The 23,876-nt window shown below is 56.0% G+C and overlaps 1 protein-coding gene across 1 annotated transcript in view; it reads left to right on the forward strand.

Moving 5' to 3' along the window:
* Window positions 1-23,876, forward strand: part of CFAP77 (cilia and flagella associated protein 77) — a gene marked incomplete at both ends in the record, with an annotated part of 124,174 nt that overhangs the window by 70,637 nt on the left and 29,661 nt on the right. Inside the window, 2 exons of the mRNA XM_080820054.1 lie at window positions 1,051-1,150; window positions 1,657-1,885. Of these exons, the coding sequence (XP_080676180.1) occupies window positions 1,051-1,150; window positions 1,657-1,885 (329 nt within the window). The remainder of the gene's footprint in view (window positions 1-1,050; window positions 1,151-1,656; window positions 1,886-23,876) is intronic.

Genomic DNA, 23,876 nt, shown 5'->3' on the forward strand with positions numbered 1-23,876 from the left:
GTCTTTGTTGGACTGGTGGATCTGAACGTGGGCTGGAGACAGATGGCTTGGGTTCAAATCCCGGCTCGGCCGCTGGCTGCTGTGTGGCCTTGGGCAAACTGTCTGACTTGTCTGTGCCGCCGCTTCCTCATCTGAGAAATGGGGTGCTGATGGGGTCCACCCGACAGGGCGGTTGTGAGGACCCAGCGCGAGAAGCACAGGGTAGGACCTCTGCCTTGGGAGCTGCTCGCTCCTCTGAAGAGGGGCGGTGTCATCTACTCTAATGACTTAGAGCCCTTGCCGGGGGCCAAACACACCGGCGCGTGAAACCCATCCTGTCCCTTGGGAGCCGGGATCACGACCGTCTCTCTAGGCGTCCGCTTCCCTGTCTATAAAATAGGGGAGTCGTGTGGTCCGTGATAGGGCAGTTTTGTTCCTACAACCCCCTTCTGGGGGACAAGGAGGAGTTTGCCAGAGACCCAGAGAGTGAGGAAAGCCGTCCAGCCACTGGGAAGCCACTGGGAAGGTGATAGTGGGCCTTGTCACCGTAGCCCCGCCTGCCGGTGAGGATTCGAGAAGGCATCGATGTCCCCATGAGCTACCGTGACCGGGATACAAGCCGTCTCGGGTAGGAATGAAGAGTCAGGTAGGGAAGGTGCCGCTCCGTCCCCAGCGGGGCCTCCGCGCGGATCTCTGACCCAGCACATCCCGTGGCTGAGTGACAGCCGGTTCCAGGCAGGCAGATCTGGGCCGGATCCCCCAGTGCAGCTGCTCGGGACGGGAACTTGTCCCACCCCCTCCACCGGACAAACGCGCCTCCTCCGTCAAGACCTCAGGGCCGTCCTGACTTGACTGTGCTCGCTTGTGCACGAGCACCCCGGCAGGCTTCTCCAGCGCGTGTCTCTGGGCCCCCCTCAGGGAGGGCTCTGTCACCACACCCTCGTGGCCCTCCAGGTCGCCCACAGGGCCTGGGGCTCCGCGAGCGTCCAGGGACTCCTGCTGCTGCCTTTGTCCCGTGTGGTCGGTCTGGGGTCCCGCTGCTCACCTCCGCGCTCTGTCTATCCCCAACAGGCTGAGGTCGGGAAGCCCCGAGAGAGAAGCTGCAGTTTGCCGGGGGTTGATTTTAATTATGGACTCTACACCCGGGGGCTGGACGGAGGCGTCCCCGCAGGTGAGCAAGCAGACTCTGCAGCCCCAGGGGACCCGAGCTCTCAAGCCAGGCAGGGGGCCGCGCTCCGGGGACAGAGCCAAGAGTCACGGGGTCTCACGTGCTGGTCCCACAGCACGATTCTGGTGGAAACCACAGTCGGGGCTTGGCCGAGATGGGAGTGTCCAGGCCGCGTCCTGGTCAGAAGTAGCAGGGAAATAGCCCGGGGTGAAACACTGACCCCGGGCCAGACTGTGCTCTGCACGGTGCGAGCTTCGAGCACAGACGGGCTCAGCGCCAGCCCTCTGATGGCCCCGAGGAGGGAAAGGCCGGGCAAACCCAGCAACTCAAAGGTTGCTCAGGTGCCCTCTGGGATCTCGGGGAATCCTGACCCCTCCCTTCCCAGCAAGCCAAGCAGGGCTGTCCCGCAGCAGAAGGGACGCCCCAGCTTCTTCTCGGTCAGGCACCCCCGGTGGCTTCACCTCCCAGACTGACCACCGCTCCGTGGTGCTGTCTCTCCCCGCCCCCAGCCATCGGACACTGGAATGTGTTTAAGCAGCAGCCCACCTGCCCCCATGAGCTGACCCGGAACTACATCGCCATGAACCGGGGGGCAGTGAAAGCCGGCCTGGTAACCGCTCGGGAGAATTTCCTCTACCGTCAGCTCAATGACATCCGTATCAGTGACCAGGAAGACCGGCATGTCAAGAAGGAACTGCCCTCTCTCCCGCCGAATATGACGTTTGGGACCCCGGCACGGTAAGGGGGCTGGCACTCAAGGTTTTGTGCTTCACCATGGGTCGGGAGGGTGCTCAGAGGTGTCTGAATTAGGGAACAATGTGGGGCATGACCTTTGACTCCAGGAAGGGGTGAGTGTTCCAGGCCTGGTCAAGCAGTGTATCTCACAAACCTCGGTCCCAGTGATGGGTTCAGCAGCAGACACGTAACCCATGTCCCAACTCTGGAAGGCAGGACATTCTACAAAAGCAGATTGTATTGATTGAAAAGCTCTGGGGTAGAGAGCTTCAGGCATAGCTGGATCAGGGTAACGGAGGGACGTTACCAGGGTAACACCCTGTGCTTCCCGGTCCTGGCTTCATCCTCTGACACGCTCCTTCCTCACGTAGCAAAATGACCAGGAACAGTTCTGTTCTCGATGGGAAGGGCACAGGAACTTCAACAGAGACTCGAGATCAAGACTCTTGGGCCCAACTTCAGAGCTTTCCCTCCCCCGAAACTAACCACTGCGAGGAGGGATGGCGAAGTACACTGATCGGCCAGTCTTGGGTCTCATGTCTGCCTCTGAACCAGCTGCCGAGACCGGGAGTTTCCGAGGCCCTGATGGGCCAGGCCAGATCCCCTGCCCCTTCTGGGAGGAGGTGGGGGGTTGGAATCAGTCTCTGCAAATCGACAGGGGCAGGTGGTGGAAGACATGGAGAAATCAAGGTTCTGACCCCAGAAGGAGGAGAACGGAACGCAGCAGCAGATGGTTGATACAGCAAGGCATCCTCACCCAAATGATGCCGCCGTACAAACCTCACAAAAACTACTGGCACGTATGCCTCATACCATACAAAGAAACAGAAGCGCTCGTAGCCGGCAAAATGGCCTGGGGCCTCCAGCTGCCCCAAACCCCACTTAGACGCCCGAAACCGAGGAGCCAGTATCTTGGTCCGTCTGTGTGGACCAGGCCCCTTCCCCGCTCCCTTCCCACTGTTTCCAGATATGTCACTTCTTCAGGCTCTGCCCCCATGCTTGCTTGCTTGCTTGCTTGCTTGCTTTATTTATTTATTTATTTATTTATTTATTTTGGTGGTTCCTTCTTTATTTTTAATTTTTCTTCTCATCGTGTTTTATTGTGGTAAGATGCGCTACTTTCACATGTCCGGTTCGGTGGCATTAAGAACATTCCCATTGCTGTGAACCACGACGACCACCATCTCCAGAACTTTCTCTTCATCCCAGACTGAAACTCTGCCCCCGGGAGACGGTATCTCTCTGTTCCTCCCTCCCCTCAGCTCTCGGTGGCCGGCACTCTGCTTTCCGTCTCTGTGATTTTGAGACGGCAGGTGCGTCCTCTACATGGAATCATGCAATATTTGATCTTCTGTGTCTGGCTGATTTCATTCACCGTAATGGCTCCGAGGTTCATCCAGGTCCGAAGCAGGTGTCCGAATTTCCTCCCTTCTGAAGGTAGAAAAATATCCCATTGTATGTACACAGCACATTTTGTTTATCTGTTTATCCATCGGTGGACACTGGGTTACTCCCACCTTCGGGCTCTTGTGAATCGTGCTGCTGTGAACATCGTGTGCAAACAGCCGTTTGCGTCCCTGTTTTCAGTTCTCCTGGGGCATCTGCTCATGAGTGCAATCCCTGGGTCATACGTGATTCTAGATTAAGTTTTTTAAGGAACTGCTGGTGTTTTCCATAGCGTGAGCCGCCATACTTTTGTGCTTTTCCCTGACTTTTCTCGCAACCCTACCGAGCAAAACCCACTTGTCCCGAGTCCAGACCAGCATCTTCTCTGGGGGAAGCTCTCCCACCTCCCACGGACATCTCTCCCCTGAAAGGCATTTCTGTTCATCAGCCTTGAAAACCTGGACTGTGACCCTGAAGACACATTGGAAAGTCATCTCTGGACTGGATTAACGAATCGTCTGCTCATCATCCTCTGCCCACCTTTGAAGTAATGCCCCCAGTCAGTCCCTCCAGGGCAAGGCAAGGTTTCCCAAGGCTGCCCGGAGTGCAGAGGGAGAGACAGTCCCACTGTGCATCAGATCACTAGATCCGTCCGAGCTGGTCGCCCGTGTCTCCAAGACAGCACGGTGTCTGGGAGCAGCTCTGGCTAGGAGTGAGCCTGGGGTTCTAGTCCCGGCCTGGTCGCCAGCTGTTTCCCCTCCGAGGCTTCGAGTTCCTCATCTGTCAGTGGCTGTCACAGCACTAACCTGGCATTCCAGGGTTCCTGGATTATGTCTGGTCTCTCTGTCAATTTCCTTTGTCTTTAAAACCCTGTGCCGGGGGTCTGGGTGGTTGCTTGCCCAGCTTAGGCAGGGAGACATGAACTGACCTCCCCCAGATGGGCTCTCAACCTGATGTGCTTATATTTAAAAACATAGGGGCCCCTGGTGGTACAGTCGGTTGTGTCTGACTCTTGGTTTCGGCTCAGGTGGTGACCCCAGGGTCCTGAGACCGAGTCCCCCATCGAGGGTCCCTCCCCTTATTTGCCTCCCCACCGCTCTCTCTCTCTCTCTCCTGAAATAAACGAGTGAATCTTTAAGGAAAAATTGTAGAAGACACTGAACATTAGCCATCACCTAGTTCAAAGCCCTTATTTAAAAAAAGAAAGCAGGGGCACCTGGCTGGCTCAGTCGGTAGAGCATGTGACGACTCTTGGTCTTGGGGTCACGAGCTCAAGCCCCACGTTGCCCATAGAGCTTACTTTAAAAAAAGATAAAAAAAATAAAATAAATAGGAACACCTGGGTGGCTCCGTCGTTGGGCATCTGAATCTCGGTTTCCGCTCAGATGGTGACGGAGATCGAGCCCCACCTCAGGCTCCACGGTCAGTGGAGAGTCTGCTTGTCCCCCTCCTTGGTCCTCATCCTCTCCCTCTCTCTCTTTCAAATAAATAAATAAAATCTTTAAAAAATAATAAAATAAATAAAACCAGAAAGCAGAAGCTCAGAGAGGCGAAGAGACGTTCCCAAGCATGCTGTGACCAGACAAGAGCCAGATCTAGAGCCCCGTGGGCAGACTCCCCGTCCAGTGCTCGCTCCTCCTCTCCTTGCCTCCCCGGGACTGAGGGACGGTGCGGACGCCCACAGTTTCTGATCCTGGGGCGGTGTTATTCCACGTACAATGGAAAAGCTCAAGTCAGCTGGGCTCCGAAAGGACATCCGTTATCATCTGGCTTTCAATATAAAAATCTTAAATTGCTATAAAGCCGAGTGGCTACAATTTCAGAGGAAAGACGTGATGAAGTACCGGCCAGATCTTCTGTGATGGTAAATGGGCTTTGCATATGCAAATTGAATGGATTTTAAAATGGTATTTAATGACAATTTTCGTAGCAGACGTTAACATTAATTGCACAAAAATGAAAATGCTGCATTAGGTTGCTGTTAGCAGCAAATATCGTGGCCATAAAGCTTTATCTTTATCAACAGCAGCCTTTTCTCATGTGACAGGGCAGCTCAGCAAATTGCAAGCAAAAGGGCTTTTACAGAGCAAAAATATCCCCCAAAGCAGGCCCAAATCAGCATCAATTCCGCTTTATTTCTTCGTAAGTGGAGGTTAAGTGGTTGCCGGAAAAGCTTTTACCGAGACGCCCGGCCTGCCTGCAGAGCCCCTCCACCTCGCCACGTACGTGCGAAAAGCAGTTAAAAGACGAGCGCCCCTCTCCATGATGGGGCTATTACTTTAAAGTTATGGGGCCGAGGCTCATTTCCTAATGATCACCTTTTACAAGCCTCGATTGTATTTATTTCTTCACTTTAAAAGCATGTTAAAAAACCAAATCTGATTACACAGGACTACCCAAGGAGTTGTTCGGGCGATTTGGCCCAATAAATAAATAGACAAAGAAACAAATGAGTGCCATTTACTCACAAGTACAGATATGCTAAAAAAAAAAAAAAAATCAAGTCCCATCTTGGACTAAATACACGGAAAACTCACTCTAAGCTGGGCATGCAGCCGAGCACGCCAAGTGCCGCACAAGAGACCGTTCTGACCACAGCTCTGCCTCCTGTCCCCCGACACCAAATCCTCTCGCCCTTTATGTATCTTACGATGGACAAAATAACGGGTATGAGGGGCGGCACACGCCTCCACCAGCCCGCACCAGATGGGATCCAAACCCCAGTTTGGGCTTATTCAATTAGTCCCTTTCCAGTGAGCGGGTTTGGTTTCCAGTCCACGCCGATCTGTCGCGGATTGTCACTACATCGGAAAGGTACATTTCAGTTCACGAGCTGCTGTGGCTGAAAGAAAGTGGGGCCCTAAGAAAAGATCGGGAAGCAGAGCCCGTGCAGACTTGCGGTCGAGATCGGGGGCCACGGCCAAGTCGACCCCGGGCGATGTTTCCCCATGCGGCACTTAGAAAGTTTGAATGAGTTGCCACATTTGAAAAAGTCAGGGGATTTCATATACAAACCTGGATTTCCCGCTTCTCCTAAAAAGTCAGAAGCCGGGCGACCGAGGTCGGCACCCCTGCCAGGCACCAGGGACCGGTGCTGGGAGGCAGGGCCCCGTTCGGACCGAATCCATGCGTGTTCCTCCATCCACCCGTCCCCACTCGGCCTGGCTTCTCCCTCTTTTGCTATTTGTCTGGTCCTGGTGGACACCGAGTTTGCAGGCCCCCCCACCCGCGCGTGTAGACTGGCCATGCTGATCCCTTGGCGAACTGCTGCCTCCTTTTGTCCTCTGATAGAGGTGGGGGCACCACGAACCAAAGCTGCCCTGAGCGGAGTTTACGCGGCAGGCAGCCCTTTTGTGCACAGAATCGCTAATACTAATACCAATCCTACGAGGCAGGTATCTGCCTCGACGTATGATCCACTTCTCAGGCCAGGAAAGGGGGTGCAGCTTCTGGCTACAAGGTGGCAGAGCAGGCTCTGTACCCCGTCTGGCTGGCCGGCTTTGAAGACCCCACCTCTAGGATCAGGAATCTGGAGAGAGCCCGTGTGCGACGGCTCTCCCGTCTCACCGTCAAATCTCAGACCTCAAGTCGGGGAAGGATTTTAAATTCTCATTACCCACGTGCAGGGCCATAACACAGATCTCCAAGCATGCTGTGACCCAAGGTCCACAGATAGATATGTCTGGAGGCCAGAAATGTAACTATTAAAGAAGCACTTAATTATTGATGCATTTTAATAAGTGTTTGCAAATGTTCACATGCCCTTGGCACATCTTAATTGTTACTGCTCCTAATTGGTCCAGCATTGTCGATTGTGGGGAGTCAGGATGGCGGGGAGGGGAGGATTGGCAAGCGGCGGCAGCAGCTGGTGCTCCTGGCAGATTCTGGGCACCCAGGGCTCGGCCACTATCCTGCCTGGGGAGCCTCGTGCCACACGCAAGGCAAGGATAGCTCGCAGGAGGATCCATCCCTCCGTGGATGGCAAACAGCGTGCCCCCCAACCTCCGCCACGCATGTCTGTGTATGGCATGGGCCAGATGAACGGTAGGAGGCTCCTGCTCTGAACTCACAATGCCAACTATGTATTATTGTTATAATCGAACACCTCCCAGGCACCCTCTCCTTAAATAACTCTGAACAGCTCAGTGACTGCCAGGCTGGGACTCTCACATCCCATCATACAGAAGAAGAGACAGAGGGTCAGAGAGGTGAAGTTATTTGCCCCTGCCTCTGCACGGGGACGGGGACTGGTCTGGTCTAAACACTAGGGATGGTGACTGTGACAGTGACCTGCCTGCCTAACAAACACAGGATGGAGGTGACACGGGTAGAGATGCCACCCACGCTTTCTCTGCACTAGCGGGGGGCTGAGACAGAATCTGCGTCACCTATATGTATATGCAGAGAAAGTGGAAGGCCACCCTGTCTGGATTTTTCTTAAAGCTTTAAATTTACTCTGAACACAATGGGCCCTTCCGATGGGCCCCTCCTCTTCCCTCCCCCTTCAGTGGCTCCCCACAACCGGACAAACAAACTCCTCGATGGGGCACCCAGAACCTTCACTGCACTGCCTGCTTTGTGCTCCTCGGCGTCCCCGGTGCTGACCACAGGGCCTTTGCTGAAGAGGTCCTCAGTAAACACTCGCCAAATGAACCCACAAACAAAGGGCCGCTTTGGAGTCTGAATGTGAAGCCGGTAGCAACGTGCAACTTTGGCAGAACACTTGGTTCCTCCACCAATTAGTCTGGCTTAGACCCACCATCCCCCGTCCCGGGGCTGAGCGCATTCAGACCATGGAGAAATGGGAGGCACAAGAAAGGCAGGAACCGCTACCTCCTCCGTCTGTCTGCGCTGCCGCCCGCCCGGCTATCAGATGCGCCAGCAGCCTGACAGTGACAAACGTGAAGGATGGAGGAAATTCTACAGGCTGTTAAAAAAATGTTTGCTGCCTGACAGGTTTTTTGAATCTTTCTGCCAAGCTGATTTATTTTACAAATTTACAATGGGCCCATCAATCACGCTGGGTTATTTTGTTCCTCCCAGAGCTGACGGCCAAAATCCAAGCCGCCCACCCAAACTCCTATAAAATAATAATAAGCCCCTTCCCGGACGACCGACCCGGGGATCCACGACAGTTTCTGAATGGGGAGACCAACTCCAGATTTATGGGTGGCCGGAAAGCCGGCTGAACGAACCCGGCCTGACCACCAGGGGGAGCGTGTGGCTCTCACAAGGTCCCCCGCACCTGAAACGCACACCCGGCGGCCAAGAACCCTGGCCCACCTGCTCCCGCCGCTGACAGTTAATAGCTCTCTGCTGTCCTGGACACTCTGGTGCTGGAGGCCAGGGACAATGCCAGTTTTGTCCACTGCTACTTCATCAGAGCCTGGCACACACAGGAACTCCATAAGTATTTGTTGAGGAGAAATATGGTCCAGGCCCTTTGAAGGCTTTGAGACAGAGTCTTTGAAAGTGAACACACCCAGTCCGTTTGAGGCCAGAGAGGAGGCGGTAAAGCCAGAGTCTGCTCTGTCCCCTGTGCTTGATGTTATGAATCAATATCACTAAGACTGCCTTGAACAGTGAATGTGTCCCTTGGCCTTGTTACTAGAGGTAGCAAGTCCAGAACAAGGGAGGCGACCTTCCTACTCTATTCTGATGCTCAGGTCACACTTGAAGCATCAATTTAAAAAATTTGAAGCATCATAGGTTCAGGGAAGGCCCATAAACAGGAAGGGGACCAGAGAGAGCAGGAGGGGGGGTCTGGCATGAGGGACAGAAACCACTGTGTACCAGGAACATGACAATAAATGAGGACAGTGGAGGGGTTTTGTTCTCAGAGCCTTGAGAGAACAAAACGAGGACTGGTGTGTGTGTTTGGAGAGCGGGACTGTGGTTCGCGTGGCAGAGCCCTCGAGAAACAGCAGACGGGTGCACCATCTTGTTAAATTCCTCCAACAGGGAGGGACTATCATCTCCATTTTATAGATGAGGAGACTGAGGCCCAGAGAGTCCCTTGCCTGAGGCCACACGGCCAGTTGGTGACAGAGCCAGGATCTGAGCTGCTGTCCATACCCACAGCCTGCAGGCTTCCAGGAGGCTGAGCCAGGGCCTGGATGAGGAAATCATTTCTCAACATCTTGAACCGCGTCCGCAAGGCTGCCCGTCTCCAGGCGTTTCCTCGGCCGAGGGATGCCATTTGCGAACAGCAGCGACAGTGGTCAGTGCTGCTGCTAGCGAGCTCTCCCCGGGGACCAGGCTTTCCACAGAGTGAGTCAGTATGTCCTCACGGCGGGCCACCACCTCCACTGACCCGCAGGGAAACTGAGGCAGGGAGAGGTTATGTCCCTATAGCAAGAGCTCACAGGTGATAGCGAAAGCCTGGGGGGTTCGGGTCCAGATGGTTTACTCCAGACCCTCATGCTCAGGGAGGTGTTGGCTGACACCCCAGACCTACGCATCACCACCAGGCCGGGTCCTGGGACACCCCAAACTGGGTCCGACAGGGGCGCCTCCTCAGGGGGAGCCTGCTTCCATGGACCTGACCTGGGGGCCTTTCGTTAAAAGAGGCCCAGGCAGGGAGAGTAGCCGGAGGAGGTGTGGGGGGGCCTATCCTCTCCCCCTTCCTCTCTGGGGCCCCCGCCCGGCTGCTTCTGCTCCTACCTCTCGCCCCTCCCCAAACTCCGCTCACTCCTTCCTCCAAGGCGGCTTTGTTGCCGGAGCCAGGAATGAGACATTTTTCATGTTTTGCCTTTTTCCCTCTCTGCTCTCCTGCGGCCCAGACAGAGATTTATTCCCGGCCCGAGGCCCTCGGCATTCGGAGCAGGGAGGGCTCAGGGAGGCGCTGATGGGCCCATAATGGATAGGGCCGTGCTCCCCCGGGGCCTGGCCCTCCCGAACCCCATCCATCAGGAGCGGCTCCGTGCCAGGGTCAGCGCTAACGAGGCCGCAGCCGCTCCCCCTCGGGGCCTCCCCAGCTCCCGCTCTCCCGGTTTTGATTTTTCCAGAGCTGGGCCTCGCCTGCCCGCGTCGGTGGGCAAAGCGTGGGAGTGGGCCTGGCGCCTCGGCCTCCGCAGCCCCAGCCTCGACACAGCTGGAGGGTTCGCCGGGCTGTGCCTGGCTCTGCCCCTCAGTGACACGGTGGCCCCTCTGACACGGGGGCACGGAGGAGCCGGTCCTGCGGGGAGAGCCCGTTTCGAGCCCAACACAGCACCCCAGCCTGCTGCCGCACAAGACCCCCGCGCAAAAGAATTCAGAGCCTACAGCGTCACTGAACGTGTGCTCAGGGACCAAGGCCGTCCCTTTCCCTTTGGAGGCCAGATGGAGGCGGCCTTTCGTTCCAGAAAACCGGGTGCCCTGCAGGTTCCAATAATAATAATACCAGCTTCCGTCTTGCTAGCTCCTCTGGGGCCTGGCACAGGGACGGGCCCTCCGTGCACAGCCTTTCCCCTGACCTTCAGAATGACCCTTGAGCAGCAACACTCTTTCTACAGATGGGGAAACTGAGGCCCAGAGACGCTTGTCTGTGATCGCGTGGCCAGAGAGTGGGATTTGACCTTGGAGGTCCTATCTGTCGCTTCTGTCCTGTACCGTGTGCTCACTCAGTGCCCATCTGTGCTGGGTGTCACGCCGGGTGGTCAGGATACCAGGAGGAAACGGGGCACAAAATGAAACAGGACACATGTTGTTTCGGGCGGGGGAGGGGAGGGAGGCGGGAGGCACAGGGAGACTCTGGGCCTTGCCTGGTTTTGCTCACCGCTGTATCCCCAGCGCCTAGCACAGGCCCAGGACATAGTAGGTGCTCAGTGAGTGCCGGTTGCCTGACTGGAAGGGGAGAAGGGCTGGCTGGCTTGTGATCGCTCCTCAGCTGGGACACGTGAGAGGAACAACTTCTTCCCCGGGCTTGGACCTGCTGGGCTCTGGGCTTCGGTTATCAGCTTTCTGGGGCTTCTGGAACAAATCACCACCAACCTGGTGGCTTCACACAACAGAAATGGATTCCCTCCTAACGTGGAGCCAGAAATCCAAACTCAAGGTGTCACGGGGCCCCTTCCCGCCGAAGGTTCTAGGCGAGAATCCCTCCTGCCCTCCGGGGGCCCCAGGCGTCCCTGGGCTCGTGGCTGCATCCTCCAGCGTCAGCTTTCGGCTCACATCGCCTCCTCTCCGCGTGTTTGGATCTCTCCCCTTTTGTCTCCAACAACGACACGTGTCCCTGGATTCAGGGCTCACCCCAATAATCCAGGGTGGTCTGACCTCAAGCTCCCAAAGCTAGTTACGTCGGCCAAGGCTCCTCTCTGAATTCAGGTCACACTCATGGGCTCTGGGGTAGAAGGAGGACGTATCTCTGTGGGGGGCACCCACCGGTCATCCTACTGTGATCATCAGGGCATCATCCCGCCAAGTCAGAAAGCCGTGCATTTTAGGCATCGTGGGGTTTGGGGGGAACTTCTTTGTTGGGAACTGAACTATTGCTTCGGCACACGTGCTCCTGGCGTCTCGTCACGTGTTGCCCGTCCCGTGTTTGTGGAAAATAAGAAAGTGGTTCGCAATCAGTCAAGAGTTTTAATCAGCCGAAAGATGACAGGTATCCGTGCTTTCCGGAGGAGCAAACGCCTGGCCACTCCTTTCTTCGTGTTTATTAGGAAACTCTCCAAAAGCACAGAGAAGTCCAGAAGCTTTCATAACTCACTCCGTGGCCCCGCACTCGGATTTCACAAATTTTACCCCCAGGCTGTATTTGCATCCGAGCCCTTATTAGAGAAATAAAATAGATCAAATACAGTTTGAAGCCCCTTCTCAGCCCCTCCTGGCCCCGTGCCCTTCCCTCTGCTCCCAGGGGGACCCTCCTGAGGTCGGAATATGCGTCCTTTCCTCCGGGTTCGCCCATCTTTGCTACAGCGCTAGGCGGCCGTCAATAATGCGTATTTATGTGTTCATGTGGCTTCAAAACACGTAAATCCCTTTGCGTGGCGACCTGCTTTTGTCACTCCACACCTTCGCAAATGTCACCCTGCCCCGCCGGCTGGGTGTTTTCGTCTCCCATCGCGGGACGTCCGGGTGGCTCCTCATTTCCTGTGGGTGAGGTTCCTCAGGGTCAAGTCCACGGGGGAGTTGCTGGGCTGCAGTGGCCTCCTCGGCTTCTGCCAGGAGCGGTGCCCTCTCTGCAGCCCCACGGGGCAGGGAGCCCCCATCTGCTACTCGCCCTGTCCCCAGTCGCCAGGACCCCTGCCCAGCAGACGTCTGCGTGGCGCACGAGGCACTCCGTCCCCTGCCATGTGCGCTGGCTTCACGGGGCCTCTCCCCCAGGGGGGCTCAAGCCCCAGCGGTGCCTGCAGCGGGGCCCGGGGGGGCTGCAGGAGCACAGGGGGAGCTCCCGTTTCAGGCACCGACCCTCAAGGTTGAGAGAGAAGCTTCCAGAAAGCCTGTGCCCGCCTCTGGGCGTCTGTGTGGGGAAACTGCTAATTGACTTCACCCTTGTGAAAAAGTGTTAACAAATTGCAAACGACCTCTTAGACAAGTTTAGAAGTCAGGAGAGCGCTGCTAACTAAGCCTCCCTCCTCTGTCATTAGCTTTTATGCTGGATCCACAAACAATTAAAAAATAACCACAAGCCCAGAGGTCCTCTTCTCTAATTAGCTCTAAGAGTCCTGCCAGGGAGAGCAGCCCCTCAATTACCGCCCCTTCCTCCAGGCTAGTTAGAAAAGACAGGCCCTCGGGCTGAGGGGGGACAAGCAGGAACAAGGCGGAGGGGGTGAGGAGGGGGTGAGGAGGGGTGAGGAGGGGGTGAGGAGGGGGTGGGAGCTGCTGTGGTTCCCCCGGGGCCGGGGCTGACCGGCCGCCCGCCCCACAGAGGCGCTGCTGGCGCTGCTGGCGACCAGCTTGGAGGGTCCTCTGCACGGCAAAGGCTCAGAGCTGGACCCCCAAAGGGTGCCGGCGATCCCGTGGGCCAGGCCCCCCTGGGGGTGGGGGGCTGCAGCCTCGGTGACATGCCGGGGCCTGGGCAAGTCAGAAAGTCCAACGGTGGGGCCCAGGCCGCTGTACATGGGACACGCTCTCCGGATGATTCTTGTGTGTCCTCGGACTGAGGATCGCTGGTCCCCGTGGGACTGACACACTGTTTGGATGCGGGCACAGCCCTGTGTCTTCCCACTCCAGGCACCTGGCGATGGCGGGATTTCCTCGAGCCCTCAAGCAGGTTTGCCGTGGTGAGCCCTGTCCTCCACACAAAAAAAGCATTATAATAATCTAAAATATTTAATGGCTGTGCTGATTTTAAAGAAATCAAAACATTTCCACGGGTCCCTAACTAGGCGTCAGGCCTCCTGGGCCAGTGGGCAGGTTGGTCCTGCTCTTCCCCTTCAGGCCTGTCCAAACCCTCCCTCTGCTGAGCGAGTCTCCTCTCTTCTCCCGCCTCTTCCCGAGGGAGCGGAGATGGCGGCGGGGAGAGGATGGAAAACTAGCCGCGAAGCCCGAAGACCCCAGACTCCGCACGGCACGCTCTGGCTCCCACGCTGAGGGGCTCTGAGCTCCCGCTCTCTGCGGGCCTCCACTTCTCCGTCTGTAGGTGGGGGCAAGACTATGTCCTCCTGGTCAGAAGAAATGGTGTGAGTTCATCAGTAAAGAGTCCTCGGAGTTCTTGAAAAGAGAGACACCAAGGGCTGTCACCACATAGCCTTGTGGTTCAAGGCACAGAGCCTCTTGGAGAGGGGCAAGTTTCCCAGGCCTGTAGAGGCCGGGTGGGTAGGAGAGGGAAGCAGACACTGTGTGAGGCAGTAGGGAGTGGTGGGGTCTGTGTCTCAGTGGAGCATATGCCTGGTCCAAGGGCAGCAGCTCCAGCCGGTTATGGACCCGTGGGAATGGGGGCCCAGCACTGCCCTAACCGATGATCTAATGCCTCACTAAGGAAAGCCAGACATTTGGATTTTTACGTGAATTCTGATTTTAAAAATGTATACATTGGTAGCAGAGAGTTTTTGAACACTGGAGACCATACTAAGCAGGTGTGGGGCCAGCGCAGCCCCGAGTCTGCTATTTGCAACCACGCTGGGGCAGGACCCCCAAACCCAGGTCCCGAGCAGCCGACTTCTGTACTTGAACTGCACCGATCGTCCGGTATCATTCACGCAAGTTCCTCACCAACCGGTTTCTTCGTCAGTAAAACGGGGACTGATTGCTGTTGCAGGTCCTCTCCCTCGTGGGGCTCTTGTGAGCGTGACCTGGAACCGTCCTGGGCACGTGGGTGCAGCGTGGGAGGGAGGGGGCGTGGTGGCCAAGGGTCCTGGAGGGGCCCGGGGTGAGGGAAGTGTTGTGCATCCTGACCGTATCGTGGGCGCGTGATGCCCTGCGTGTGATGACATTGCGGAGAAATAAACACACACACGACCACGAGTAAGTCTGCGGGGAGCTGAATGAGATGCGTGGACTGAATCCCTCCGTTTTGTTTCTTACAATTGCTTGTGAAATCTACAAGGATCTCGATAAAAATGTTAATTAAAAAAACAAAGCACAAAATAAAAAACAGATTTAGCTGTGGCTTTGGCAGGGTGGAGGCAAAGTCAGCCAGGAGCTCCTTCCGGGAGAAACAGCGGTGCAGCTGCAGGCAGGAGCCGAGGGCTCCGCAGACGGTCCCTGATGTCCCTGGGCTGTCAGACACAGGGGCCCGGTCAGGAAGCCTCGGGCGCGGAGGAGAAGGGAAGGCGCCCGGCCCCGAAGCGCGCTGCTCCGGGCCGTCTGAGCGCACAAGCCCCACGGGGCAGGGAGGGACAGCTCCGGCAGGTGCGCCAGGAGCTACGGCTCCTTACACGGTGCCACTGTGGGCTGTCCCTCGTGGGCTCGGTTTTGATTTCCAGCCTGTGACAGAAGCCCGGCCCTCCAGCCTGCTCCGTCCCCCAAAACCAGACCGTCCGTGGTCCTGGGCCGCGGCCCATCCCGGAGGCCAGTCTACTCCTCCAGCCCTCCGGGGCCGTGCGGGGGCCGGTGCCGGCGCCTTGCCCGCCCCCTGGGAGCAGCGGACCACTGGCATAGTAGAGACGGATTTTAATTTCATTTTAACAAAATAGCTGTCCCCACTGAAGAGGCATCAAGCGCCAAATAAGGCCCAGTTTTGAGCGGAATCACGTTGAACAGACCTCCGTGCTGTCATTGATTTTCCAGGAAGAAAAAAATTGCCTCTGGCTACTAAACCGAATTAGTAGTCACTGATGACCAATTATTTTAGCCCGCTGCGCACGGAGAGCCGTACTGAAATCCGGTTTGTCAGACCCAAGGCTCCCTTCTCAAACACCTTTCAACAAATGTGTACCTGAAGTCCCTCAGAAGGTTCCTGCAGCTTCCTCTCCTCCGCCAACTTCTCCAGCTCCACAAAGTTTTAATGAGCAGCGAAGATGAAGACGGGTTGCCGTGAAAGGGGCCCCCCTAATCCACAGAGCGCTCTTTGGCAGAGAGGAGCCGAGCCGGCAAATCAGAGCTGTCAGCCCTCATCCCCCGCACGCACAAAGTGTCAGCCTAATGTTTGCAAATGATAATTTCCATTTCCCTACCTCGTCCCTGGTGCCTTCATCCGAGATCAACCCCTGGTCTGGGGTATCAATCGCGAAGCAGCGGAGATGAGTTGGATTGAACTAATTTGAAGTTTCTTGCAGGCCTACCCCAAGTAGAGCTGATTTCATTTCATTTTATTCCCCATTTTCCGCTTTATTAGACTTAGTTTTGACATGGTTTTGTTGTGAGCGAAAGCGTCAGGGAGGTGAGGAACTTCTCCGAGAGGTTCCTGCCGGGTTACGGGCAGACGATTTGTCACCGACGGGCACTGCTCAGACACGGTGGGACGGGCGCGCAGAAATCCTCGCAACCGCGTGCCAGGGCCTGAGGCCCCCGGGATGGGACCACCCGGGTTCAGGACCTATCAGCCTTCTCTCTGTAGAGGAAGGACTGCCGGACGGAAAACACAGCTTTATCGTCTGAGCACAGAGCAGGACCAGCGGCGAGGCCACCAGGACAGGCCACTGGGCAGCGACCACTGGTTGGCTCAGACCCCCTTTGGGGTTGCTCGACACACAGACCAACCGTGAAGAGGCTAACTCTTTAGAGTCAGGGGAACCCGGGTGGGGATCCTGAGTGGGGTCCCCCTGCTCTGGTACCTGCCTGCCCCACGTCCGTGAGCAAACCCTGGGCAAGTTGCTTGGTTTATCTGAGCCTCAGTTTCCCTCCGTGAAAGCAGGAATGTTCCCCCTCGCTGTCGGAGTCGTGGGGAATCCGTGGGACTGCAGCTGGAGTGCTTGACGGCAGGCTGGATATAGTAAGTGCTCATTAAAACGGGAAGTATTTCCCACCGGCTGCTGGTCTCCATGCTCATCAGACCAGTGCAGGACTGGGAGGCCCGGGGCCAGCCTGATCGGATCCCCTGCCTTTGCTCATGCCCACCGCTCTGTAAGTCGTCCCTTGCTTCACCCCCCCACCCCAGCCTCCGCCCTCCGCTCACCCTCAAAGAGCCATCAAAAGGCTCAGAGAGAACATTCCTCCTCCCAAGTCCTCGCCGAATGAAGCTCCCTGCCTGGGGGGGCAGAGGCTGCAGGCAGATCCGTCCACAGGCTCCCCACACAAACGCCATGCTCCCTGGCTGTGTAGTCTTGGGCAAGACCGTGACCTTCTCTGGGCCTCGGATTTCCCATCTTAATGAGAATATTAATGTTGTGAGACGGAGCCTTGCATCAGGCTCCGCACTCAGTGTGGAGTCTGCTTGTCCCTCTTCCTCTGTTCATCTCCCCCATGCTATCTCTCTCTCTCTCTCAAATGAATACATAAATAATTAAAAAAAAATAAAAAACCCGTCTCCAGAGCCGTGGTCCTCAGTGAGGAAGCAGGCAGGACGTGTGCGCTGTGACGACCGTGGTTATTTTTGCTACAGACTGTAGACAGCACGTTCCCGTTGGCGGGAGCCTATCCATGCTGCTGGCGGGTCCGATGGGTGAGCGGACAGATGAGTACGTGGACACAGGGCTGAGATCTCACTCAGAGGGTGGGTCGCCCTTCCTCCCCTGCAATGGCCTGGGTCCTTAAATCCTATGCCGCCGCCCCCCTCCTGGTCTAATTCACTCCACCACCACAGCAACCGTTGGGAAGTGTGGCCATCGCCGTGCATCAGCCCCTCTCCTCTTGCTCAGAAGCCGTCTGTAGCTCCCTAGCACCCTCACCAACCCCTCCCTCTCTTAGAACTCCTGCCTTGGCCGTTTTCTCCTCAATCTGTCTTCTTGGCTTTTCCTCTTAAAACTACTTTATTGGGGTGTAATTTTTAGACACTGAAATGGTTCATGTACAATTTGGTGAGTTTTGACGAATTTATCCAACTCGGAGACGGGGGTGCCTGGTTGGTTCAGCCGGTGGAGCGTCTAACTCCTGATCCCAGGGCTGTGAGTTCGAGCCCCACGTTGGGCGTAAAGATTACTTTAAAAAAACTTTAGATACCGGAGTAGTCAATGAAAATACAGCACATTTCCATGACACCCCAAAGTCTCCAGAAGCCCTTTACGGACAGTCCTCCAAGAGGACCCCCACCAGGACCAAGCTCCCCAGCTCCAGGGTGGACCTGGTCCCAGGCCTCCTGACTTTCTGGCCCAGGACCCCTTCCCCAGATGCTTGTGCCTGGCCAGCCCTCTGCCCCTCTCTGCTCTTTGAAGAGCTTCCGAACAGCCCCCACACCGACACCCCAATCCCTGCGCTCTGGGGACCCCTCTGATTTCACACGGAAGCACAGACTTTTACAAGCCCTCATCACTTTCAAATAGTTTTAAAGATTCATAGGGAATGGGTCTGAGAATCTCAGATTCCCCTGGCTGGGTGGGCTCTCAGAGACTCTCAGAGGCTCTCAGAGACCCTCAGATTCCCCTGAGGGGAATCAGAGAATCTCAGATTCCCCTGGCTGGGTGGGCTCTCAGAGACCCCTACCCTCCAGCCAGAGGCCTCCTAGACTAAACATCCTCAGGGAGGGGCTGCTGCCCTGGGCCACCTGTCCTGGCCGGGCCCAGTGTTCTGGGGGGACTGCCATCGCTGCCCCTTTGGGGATCCAGGAGCCACTCCGACATGCTGGCTCTAATTACCGAGCTCCCCCGTCCCAGGGGAGAGAGGGACCCAAAGGCCCAGGGGCTTGCCTTCGGTATCTGCACCCTTTCTGCAGACAGAAGGGCTACCCTGTCCCCATCACTAGGTTCCCCAAGGAATAGTGGATTTCTTCCAAAGACCCCCTCTTAGGCATTGCAGTGGAGGAGGAAAGCTGTCCTCGGAAAAGAGTTGGTTCTTAGGGGGAAAGGAAGTGGGACCCTGGAGCCACTCAGACTATTTACCGGGTGCTGTCCAGGCCGGGATGTGCACAGAGAACAGTCCAGGCTTGACCCCTGTTCCGTGGAGCTTAGAGCTGCCGGGACAGGTGGGCACTGAACGGGTTGCTGTAAAAAATGTCCAAAAGACCTTTCCGGGTGCAAAGTGCAGGGACAGCAACGTCTCCCGCAGAGCTATGGGAGGTCTCAGGAGGGACGGTGCAGCGAGATGGGGTGGGGAGGCATCTCGTTTAAGCTGAGACTAGAAGATGAAACGGGATCCTGGGGTGTGCTGGTCTGGGAGGAGGCGGGATGCGATCCTGGAGATAGCACAGAGCCCAGTGGGTGTTGAGAGAGGTAGGATCAGATGCGCATTGTTTAAAAAGCCCCCGCACCTGCGTGGACCAAGGCTGGGCGCTGCTCCGGGGCCTGGGGAGAGCGCCTTGGCGGGGGTGTTTGGGGGGGTCCTGTCTGAGAGTAACCAGGCCCCTGGGGTCTGGCCTCTGTCTGCAGGAGGCTCCCTGGCAGACTCCAGTCTCGTGTAAATCGATGGGCATTCTCGTGGCTGTAGCCCGAGGGCAGGAAGGAGTACAGGCTTTGCTGGCGCAATGTGCTGTGTGACCCTGGACCAGCCATTTGACCTCTCTGGGCTTTGGCTTCCCCACTCCCACATTTCCCACCTCATTTAGTGAGGATAAATAATTAAGACCTTCTGTGTGCCCCCCTCCAGCTTCTCAAAGGTAAGCTGCAGATAGGGTAGCCGTAATTGCGACCACAGGGGTTCCTCCGCCTGTGGCAAAAATCTTTCATTTTGGGGCGGGAGAAAAATGCCTATTTTTTTTATTATTATTATAAAGAATCACATTTACTTCAAAAGAAAAACAGCTGAACGTATTTAAGGTAGCAGCAAGAAGCAGTTGCAGAAGAAAACAAGGAAATGGCTCCTAAGGGTGCATCCTCGAAGGTTCTAGAACCCGGAGAAATGCTAACTGACAGCAACTCCCCAGGGCTGGGCTCTTGCCGGGTGCCTCCCGGGCCCCGAAGGCCTGGCCACCCTGGGCTGCTCGTGGGGAGCTGCTGCAAGTTCTGGTCTGATGTTCTCGGGGCAGGGACTGGGGGCCTTGGATCCGTCACCCGCATTACAGTCCCAGCCGGCTCACACAACCTCTCAGACTTGGAATTCCCTCCCTCCCTCCTTCCGTCCTTCCTTTCTTGTTTTTTGTTTTATTCATTGCAGAAGAGTCCCATAACCAGTCAGCAGACCTGCGCCCGCCCCAGCCCCGGAGCCGTCATCGGCCGACTTCCCTCCAGCCTTTTATCCGCTGACCCACATCCGTGAGGATGCAGCTCCGTCTCCCCCCGACTTGTATTTTCACACTTGACGGAGGTCTCCGAGACCTTTCTGGGTCATTACACATACGGCCACTCCATTCTTTTTGGCAGCTATAGACTTGAAAAAATTAATTGCCAGACAAATGCTTTCTTCATCTCCCCCCTACATTCCGGGGCCCCATAGTCTCTGTCTACCACGTTGCACGGCAGGGATTTTTATGATAATGTCTCATAAAGGAGGAAGGAAGCTGCTCCAGCCCTTCCTCTAACATGCTTGATTGAATTTTAAAATAATATTGCACTTCGAAATAATTCCTAGACTCACAGGAAGGGGTAGAGACGGTACGGAGAGATCCTGTACTCTTCACGCAGCTCCCCCCGTGATAAAATATCACACAACCATGTGCAATGTCAAAATTAAACACGCGGCGTTGGTACAACACAGGGACCGTCGCTTTTATATGCGCTCGGGGGTGTGTGTGTGTACGTGTGTGCACAGATCTGTGTAGCACCGTCAAGACACAAACCTGTTCCATCACCTCAAAGATCCCCCTCATGCTACCCCCCAGGGACTGCCCTCCCCCCCCCAGCCCCTCACCCCTGGAAAGTTCCACCGTGTGATGTGCATGACGTCACAGCATAGGTGACCTTCTGAGATCGTCCGTTTCCACTTGGCACGATGGCCTCGAGATCCACCCGAGCAACTTGCTCTAAAACCTGATGCTTTTCTCTGCCGAGTGCAGGTTCCACAGTGTGGATGGACCCTGGCTTCTCTCGCCATCCGTCCGCTGGAGGATATCGTGGCCGTGCCCAGTTTGGGGATATGACAAATAAAGCTGCTAGAAACATCCGTGTACAGGTTTTTGTGTACACATCAGCTCCCACTTCTCTGGAAGAAATGCCTAGGGGTGCAGGTGCTGGGCTGTACGTGTATGTGCTGGGTTGTTTTTTTTTTTTTCAAGATTTCATTTTTAAGTCATCTCTACACCCAATGGAGGGCTCGAACTCACGACCCCAAGATCAAGAGTCGCAGGCTCCACCCACGGAGCCAGCCGGGCGCCCCTGTATGTGTAGATTTTTAAGACGCTGCCAAGCGGTTCTCCAGAGCGGCTGTGCGACTTCTCATTCCCACCAGCAACGCAGCGGAGGCTTGTTTCCTCTGCATCCTGGCCCGCATTGGCTCCTGCTCGTTTCTGCACAAATACGTGTGTCGTGGAACGTCATCGGGGTCTGGATTTGTGCGTCTCCGACGGCGGGGCTGTGGACAGTGTTCTCCTGGCCTTACCGGTACGTCCTCCGATGAAACTTTGTATCTTTCTAATCGGCTTGCTTCCACGTCAAGTCTGAGAGCTCTCCACGCGTTCCAGAGAGAAGCGCTTGGCCAAACGTGTGGTTTGCAGGGACCTCCTCCCGGTCCGGGGAGCTGGTCTTTCCATCTTCTCCAGGGGACCTTCCGCAGAGCAAAAGGCCTTCATCTCGCCGAAGTCTGATTCATCACTTGTGGTTTCTCTTACGGATCACGCTTTTGGTGCCAGATCCAGGAAGTCAGCACCAAGCCTGGCCTGAGCTCCTGGAGATCTTGGGCATTGTCTTCGGAAAATTTAATCGGTTTATCTTCATATGGAAATCCACGATCCATTTTGAGGTCATTCTTGTGGAAGGTAGGAGCCCTCGGTCAAGAGTGTTTTGTGGGTTTTTGCCCACAACGTCCAGTCATTTCTGTGCCATCGATTGAAAAGACTGTCCTTCGTCCATCGAGCAGCACTGTCCATCAGCTTACGGTCTTTATTATACCTTCCACGTAGCCTAGTGTCCTATATCCTGAATTATGAAAAAGCGCATCTCCCAGAATTTTGCCTGATCTTTCCTTCTCTGACTCCCCTTCCCTCTTCCTCGACGACACGAACCGTTCCTGCCCTGGGGGTGTTGGCGTGCCGTGGCCCAGGCCGGTGGCACACCAGTGACCTGGAATCCCTGTCGTGAGTGGCCACCTGGCGGGGGCGGCCGAGGACAGGCGGTCAGGCAGGCCTTCTGGGGAGGCGACCCCACGGCTGAGACCAGCAGAAGCCGAGGGTGAGCCAGGTGGCGGTGGAGGCAAGGAGCCTTGGAGGTCCCTGGCCCGGAGTCTAGGCTTAGGGTTAAAACAGGGAAGGGTGATGTGATCGGATTTGTGTCCTGACGAGCCTCCCCATCTTTGTACCCAAGTGAACGAGCCAGAGCAGAAATGGGCAGAACCTGCCGGATCTCCCTCAGCCAGCCACGCCGGGGCTGCCGTGACCCCCAAAGCCTCTCAGCTGTTCTCCTGCTCTGAGCCCCTTCCCCATCCCGCCCCCCAAAATGTCTCCAGGTCATAGCCACTGGCCGGAGCAGGACCCAAAGCCGGCCAGCCCAGGCTGTGGGAGGGCCTCCAAGGGAGGCTCTTGGTGATGTATGCAATGGGGGCTGCTGGCAAGACAGCTCTTGTGTTGTGAACGGCCTCTGGGGGCAGATACTGTGAGGTTACACATCTCCTGTCATTAGAAAGCGTGGCCATAAATTAGGCTGCTCAGAAGCATGGGGCGTGTGATAATTAAGCAATAAAAGTCACCGCAGGGGTAAAGGAACCGGAAAACAAAGAGCCGCTGTTCGTAGCCTCACCGCAGGCTGCTCTGTAAAGAGACCTCTGAGCTCGAGAGGCACTTCAGAGACGCGGAGCTGCTGCTCAAGTAGAGCCCTCGCTCAGCCCGGTCCCCTCCCAGGGAGGTCTGCATACTGGGGGTCAGACCGGAACAGACGGGGCGCAGGGTGGATGTTTAGGGTCCCGTCTGATTCTGTGTCCATCTCTGGGGCCACAAAGTCCAAAACCTGGAGGGGCCCCACAGGAAGTGGAGCTGGCCGGGGCGAGGGGCAGCAGGGAAGGGAGAGGTGTGGGGCGCGGTGACAGTGACCCTCGGTGCCGGCCGGTAGCTGCCGCCCACAGACTGCACGGTCAGCACTTGCAGGTTTTCAAGACAGTCTGGGAAGCTGGGTTTTAATGTAAAAATTCCCGACTTTTAACTATTGATAACTATGATGGCAGTGTCAAAGTATTTAAGGTTGCTGTCTTGAACACAGAGCCAGAGGGGTGTCTGGTGGCTCAGTCAGTTAAGCATCGGACTCTTGGTTTCAGTTCGGATCTTGATCTCAGGGTTGTGAGATGGAAGCCAGTGTTGGGCTCGGCACTGGATGTGGAGCCCACTTAAAACTCTCTCTCTCCCTCTCCCTCTGCCCCTTCCCCTCTTAAAAAAAACAAACAAACAAAAAACAAAAACAAAAAACGCAAAGCTAGAGAGGCTGGAAGTTTGCCTCAAGATCCTGGTGGCGGGGAGTGGGGGTGCGTGTGTCTTCTTAACACTGCCATTTCTGCCTTCCCGGTCCGTAAGATAAGGTCACTGGGGAAGACCAGAGCGTTTCCTGGGGCGCTTGCTTTCCCAGAAGTGCAACGAGAGAAGCTGCGGTTCCTCCCCCAGACACCTGCTCCGAAGTTACTGTCCACAACTCTTGGGACTTCGGGGGCTAAGACCCCTGGGGCTAAGTCTTAAGCCTCAAATTGTGGGTCCCGGGCCACAACACCCGTGGCCACTCCAGACCCACCAAACCAGAACGTGCCTGTAACGAGATCCCCCGGGGACGGGGACCCACGCGCACATGCCAGGTTGCAAAACGCTGTTCTGTGTTTCCTTGGGCTGTGAAAGATTGATTTCTAGTCTTGGGACCTGCTCTAGATGCCCTCCAGAGGACGGAGGGCTGTTTCTAAGTGTGTCCCTGGGGTGGGCCGAGGGACCCCTGTGTGTCAGCTCCATATGAGGACACTTGTCTTTAGATACAGGGCCTACCCCCAGGAAGCATTTGCATAGTTCTTAATCCCATCTTGAGATCCTTAAGTGGACTACCTCTGCAAAAGCCCTTTTTCCAAATAAAGTCATATTCACAGGTTCTAGGGATGA

The sequence above is a fragment of the Martes martes genome, assembly GCF_963455335.1.
Source record: "Martes martes genome assembly, chromosome: 12".
Lineage (NCBI taxonomy): Eukaryota > Metazoa > Chordata > Mammalia > Carnivora > Mustelidae > Martes > Martes martes.